Source organism: Phycodurus eques, chromosome 10 (genome assembly GCF_024500275.1).
Source record: "Phycodurus eques isolate BA_2022a chromosome 10, UOR_Pequ_1.1, whole genome shotgun sequence".
NCBI lineage: Eukaryota > Metazoa > Chordata > Actinopteri > Syngnathiformes > Syngnathidae > Phycodurus > Phycodurus eques.
This window is the reverse complement of record NC_084534.1, coordinates 7,411,029-7,416,664: the sequence shown is the minus strand read 5'-3', so window position 1 is coordinate 7,416,664 and position 5,636 is coordinate 7,411,029. Positions and strand designations below refer to the sequence as shown.

At 44.6% G+C, this 5,636-nt stretch overlaps 1 protein-coding gene across 1 annotated transcript; it reads right to left on the bottom strand.

Annotated features, from left to right (window-relative positions):
* Window positions 1–3,168: 3,168 nt before the first annotated feature.
* id1 (inhibitor of DNA binding 1, HLH protein) lies at window positions 3,169–4,399 on the bottom strand. Its single transcript, XM_061687817.1, has 2 exons — window positions 3,922–4,399; window positions 3,169–3,838 (listed from the first exon to the last, which is right to left on the bottom strand). The coding sequence occupies exons 1-2, from the start codon at window positions 4,285–4,287 to the stop codon at window positions 3,803–3,805; spliced, it is 402 nt and encodes a 133-aa protein (XP_061543801.1). The 5' UTR covers window positions 4,288–4,399; the 3' UTR covers window positions 3,169–3,802.
* Between the last annotated feature and the right edge of the window lie 1,237 nt (window positions 4,400–5,636).

Here is a 5,636-nt window from a genome sequence, read left to right as displayed (position 1 = left end):
CTGGTTTGTTATGTTTACAAAATAAAAATAAAAAAACCACTATGTGTCAAGTTATTGAGGAAAATTCGAGGAATAACATTTCACAGCGCAGAGGCGTAGTGGTTAGTACAGCTGCCTCGAAGTCAATTGGTTCTGGGTTGGAAATTCAGTCTCTTCTTCTCTTCTGTGGGTTTTTCGGTACTGCCTTTTCCTTCCACATTCCAATCCAAGCATGTTCGGTTCATTGAAGCCTCGTTCCAAATTGTCCAGAGTTGTGAATGTGAGTGACAATCCGTTGCCTTGCAATTGGCTGGTCGCCAGCCAATTGCAAGGGGTTAGCAAATGCTAAGGGTGCAACGGCCTCAGGGGGATACCAAGAATAGGTTATATTTTTGCTTTGTTTTTTGGGGGGAAATTATTGTATATAAACATTTTAGGGGGAATTCACCTATATAATTATAGTCAAATGAAATAAGAGTCAAATTAATATAAACAATCAAATAAAAGAAGAGGAGCAAGGTGAACTATGTACATACAGTATTTTGAAAGGCTCTTTCTCTCTCCCCTTTCCCCACAATGTGCGGAGCGATGCATTTAAGCCCCTCGGAATTAACAGTGCTAAGCACAACAGAGCACTTCTTGTTCTCACAACGGCCCCAACAGCCATACACAAGAATAAACACACATAACAGTTTGTTACAATATTAAATGGCAATAAGAGCATGGAAATACATTCATTATGTAATGTTAAACTAAAAAGATCAAACAACAGTGACAGCCTCGTTTTCTTGCGGAGAAAAGTGAAAAATGAATAAATCTAAGGCTGGAGCTTGATATTACAGAAATTACAAATGTATTTTTCTCTATTTCTACGTGCACTTATTCACCATAACATATTTGCTCTTGTTATTTTGTAGCTATTTCTCAAAATCCACAATATAATTAAAATGCAGCTGCCATTGCACTTAAAGCACCTCATTGCTAGAGACAAATGTAAGGGATGAAACTTGAAGAAATGTTGAACTACTGAAGGCTAAAATCCAATGAGACAAAAAGAAAATGTTGCTTGGTCATCGAGTGAAATCCAGATGAAATCTTCCGTCGCTGAATCAGTCTCTTTCAATTGGGGAAGCTGCACATTTGGTTAATTGAATTGTTTATTCCTTTTGTTCATGTATGCAATTAAATAATTGCTTGATTGATTTATTGTAAATACAATATTAGTAAAATAATGTGATATATCGTTCCATTTTATTACATTATTTGTTAAGAATTAAATTAAGTGTAAATATAAAATAAATTTGAATTAATCATTTCATTATTGAAATGAACTTATATAGTTGGCATACACACTCTAACCCCTTTAATCACATTTATGATACATTTTTTAATCACATCTGTTTTAAAAATCAAATGCGATCAATTGCAGTCTCATTAAGTAATCACTTAATTTATTACTTTAAATAAAATAATAATTCAAAATAAACCAATCATAAATTCAACAATTTTATTTCATTACATAATTGTAATAGTGCCATTATTTTTGCAATAATGATAAAGATGAGAATGAATTATTATTTCACGATTAAAATAAACTGTTTTTACAGAAATATTTAAACCTTTTTAATCTCACCTACGAATGACCTAGCCCATCTTTGCGTGTTTAAAATGAAGTTATAATTACCAAATTGATAACAGGAAATGTAGACGTATTTTAAAGTGTGGCCAACAGGGGGCAGTGTTGCCCTGGAACGTCAGCCCAGCGCGCAGTCCACGCACCCGTTTCTCCTGCTCCGTGACTGCAATATCGTCAAATGAGCGCCAGGGGGCGCCACTTGCTCGCGCGAGCAGCATGGCAATTTGCGAGGAAACGGCAACGCTTTGGTCACCGTTCGCATTTAACGAGTGTGAATCGTCTGGAAATAGTCGATACACTGCAAGTAAATTCGTAGTTCAGTCAGCTTGCGTGCGCGCGTAATAATATGACGCGCTGTAGCAGATCTCAATCACGAGCCTGCAAGTGTGGGAATGTGTGCCAAACCGAGGCTGACTCTCCCTCCCTCCGCGCGTGTTGGCCCGCTTCCCGGCCCATCTGCGGCCTGGCCCGCGGATTACTGTTTGTTAATGTTTCAATCAGCTGTGTGTTGAGGAATGTGGAGCTATTTAACCTGAACTTCCCCAGGTGTGCCGCGGCGCCGCTCAGTCTGGGCCCGGCCGCCCTCCGCCTCCCCTCCATCCCCCCTCCATCCCTCCTCCATCCCTCCTCCATCCCTCCTCCCCTGCCCTTGGCACAAAGCTATCGCACAAACACAATCGCACAGCGGAGCCGGCCCGCAGCTGTGCGCATCGCGCCGCGGGGAAAATGGGAAAAACATCGCACCGGGGAGACAGAATCAATCTTACAAGCGATCTCCAAGCCGCAGCCTGTTTTGAACACAGATGCTGATTTACACCGGGACACATTGAAACAGCAACTTGAACTGACGCCTGACTCGGGCAGACTACTAAAATTGCAGTCGACACAATGACAGATCGTTGGGAAGACCTTTCTTTCTTTCTGACGCACAAAGCGATTGTGACGTGTCGAGCCCCCTGCCAAATACCGGCGAGGAGGACTTATTCAATGTCAGATTTCTTCATGGTGGGTGGCATCGACAGCCTCGACGAGTAGCCGATACCTTTTAATAAGGCCGCATTTATATGAAAGTCTTTTCTCAAACTCACGTGATTGCGACATTTCGAGGCAGGGGTTCAAATCCGGGCTGCGGCCTTCTCGTGCGGACTTCCCAATTCCCATCCTACTTTCTGTTTTCATTTGACTGCTTTATATTTATGGCCTCACGTTTACCATCATTTTAACATTTCAAGGTTACAAACAAGGCACGTTTGGGCAGCGCCGTAAGAATATGTAAGAAGACACATTCTGTTTTTCACTGTACTTGTTTTTCATGGCCTCGAAGTGTTTTTTTGTTTTTTCATTTTCATTTTTTTTCACAGTGTAAATACGACTTCGTGATAGTCGAAAACGTGTTCCGACTCACCTGCGGGTGAGCAGGTGAGTTCCAATACGGCCCATCACAGCGCCAGGTTAGCCCCAAGTGCGAGTTTTCCCACATGGATAAGGAATCGGCGCTTCAAGCGTCTTGTGTGTGTGTGTTTGGAGAAGATGCAGTGACACGTGCGCAGGCAGCTTGTTCAAAAATAATTGTCTTGTTTTAATTAAAAAAACAAACCAAAAAACAAAAATCACCAATAAAATGTACATTGTAAGAAAACAATATGTTCACATGTAATGTGGCATTGTAATATACAATACAGTTTGTCACTCAGGAATCTGAGAATAAAAAAAGTTAAAAAAAATACAAATTTGTGGAATGATTTCTTTCTCTCTCTCTCTCTATATATATATATATCTATATATATTTGTTTTTGCACACGATAGAAGGATGTAACAGAAGCGTTGTAGAACATGCAACAGGACCCGCCGGTTGCGCCGGACCCATGCGGTCTCGGTCCGGCCGGCCAGTCCAGTCTCATCTGCATGCTTCTTCGCTCCCTCCGGGCCCTCGGACGAATGGAGAACCTCGAGCGACTTCTTGCTTCGACATCCTCTCCAACTCGAAGACGTCCGCGCAGCGCTTGTCGCCCTTTTGTTTTTCTGGGAGCGCACGTGAACGACCCCGGTTACCCCCCCCCCCCCCCCTCACACACACACACCACCACCCCCCACCCTCCCCTAACAACAGTTCAAAGGTCTCCGCGGATGCTGCACGATGACATCTTAGGAAAAGCCTCGTGAAGCTGAAGATGCTGCGCCGAGCTCTCAGCGGCACATGATCCTGTCGTCCGAGCACGCGTTCTGCAAAGGGACACGCCAGAGCATAAGGACACTGCGACGGAGCAACTCGAGCAACTCCGGCAGAGACGTTCGGAGCTACTCACGTCTACGGCGATGCCGGCGAGCTCCGCGTTGAGCGCGGTGAGCGGCGTGCGAGCCTGCGCGGCTCCCGGCTGGTGCGCGCGGCTCCTCTCGGGCTCGTCCAGCTCCACCTGCAGATCCCAGATGTAGTCGATGACGTGCTGCAGGATCTCCACCTTGCTCGCCTTCTTGTTGGTCGGCAGGGTGGGCACGAGCTCCTTGAGCTTGCTGTAGCAGCTGTTCATGTCCTGCAGGAAGACGCTCATCTGCTCGTCCAGCAGCGGGATCTTGCACTTGGAGATGGCGAGGCTCTGCTCGGACAAGCAGCGCACCATGTCGTCGCCGCCCACTTTGCTCTTCAGGGCGCACGTAGATCCGACCACCTTCATGGTGACGAGGAGCTTTCGGCTCGCACTTTCCCCGAAATACACACTTGCGCTTTCTCCTTCGGAGGTCGGAGCGAGTCAATGTTGACAGTTCGCAGCGGGCACATGGAGAGGCCGCCTTGCTTTATATAGCGAGAGCGGCGGGAGGGGGCGCGGCCTCGCCGGAGCTCAGCCAATCGCGTGGCGGCTTTCCTTTGAATGGGTCGCCCAATCACCGGCCGCGGCTGGCTATCGGGATTTCCAATCTGTTTGAGGGATGGCGTTACAAATGGAAACAAATGTGTGTCTTTTGTGGCTAATATGTGGGAATTCAGCTGTCCGTTGCGAGGCTTGGGGACTCCGCAGGTGGAGATTGCCTGCAGGGGAGGGGGTGGGGGGGTGGGGGGGGTGGGGGGGGGGGGACAGTCTTGGGGTGCTGCGGTTGCTGGGAGAATCGATGAATGAATAAACCAACGCTGCCTGACACATTTGGCTATTGTTGCTGCACGGCGCTGCAGATGTGCACCTCTGCAGTCGCTCATTCCCATGAGCGCCTCCGTGGGACCCTGAGCGCAATTTGCGTTTAGGGCTCTCTAGTTCTGACTGCTTGATTGAACTTTTTTTTTTTTTTCTCCTTTCCTGAACATGCACTACAAAAAAAAAAAAAAAAAAAAAAAAAAAAAAAAAATTAACAATCTACAATATAAATATCCCATACGGTAACACTGTGCACCGCTGCTCTGAAAAGGAGGAGAAAGAAGTGAACACGTATTCAAATCCTACCTGTTGACATATAGAGGTGCAATAATTCAAACAAATGCAATGCAAAAAAAAAAAAAAGCAGAATGTCCACATATAGCGACACCCCCAAAAATGCCGACCCTGAAAAAAAGTCCTTTCAATTGACTTAATTCTAAACATGTCGGTTGCACGTGATTAAAATGTGTTAAACTAACACGACTCTATTATTTTCGAGGAGAAGAGGGGAAAGTTAAATCATTTTAATCACGTGCAACTGATGTACATGATCAAGTTAAGTACTTTTTTTTTAAGTGTATATACACAACGTACATATAAACACACACACACACACACACATTATTTTATAGCTTTTTCTCACTTCTCTCCTATATTATTTTCTTTTTGAGCCATATGTTAAATTAAAAAAAAAAAAAAAGTCCACGTGATAAAGAACCAATTTACGGGTACGGAATATTATCCAAACGTCTACTGAAGCAGTGTGCTCTGCATTTTCTGCAGGTGTCATCCGATTTATTACTTTTGTGCAATGTGCAGACATAATTTGTAGAGCAACAACAACAACAAAGTGCAACAACAAACGAAATCCCTCAGATATGAAATAAGTTGAAATG

Coding starts and splice junctions, on each gene's coding strand:
- id1 (XM_061687817.1), bottom strand. CDS start 4,287: ATGAAGGTGGTCGGATCTACGTGCGCCCTGAAGAGCAAAGTGGGCGGC. Junction 3,839..3,921: donor TCGCCGGCATCGCCGTAGAC/GTGAGTAGCTCC, acceptor GTCCCTTTGCAG/AACGCGTGCTCGGACGACAG.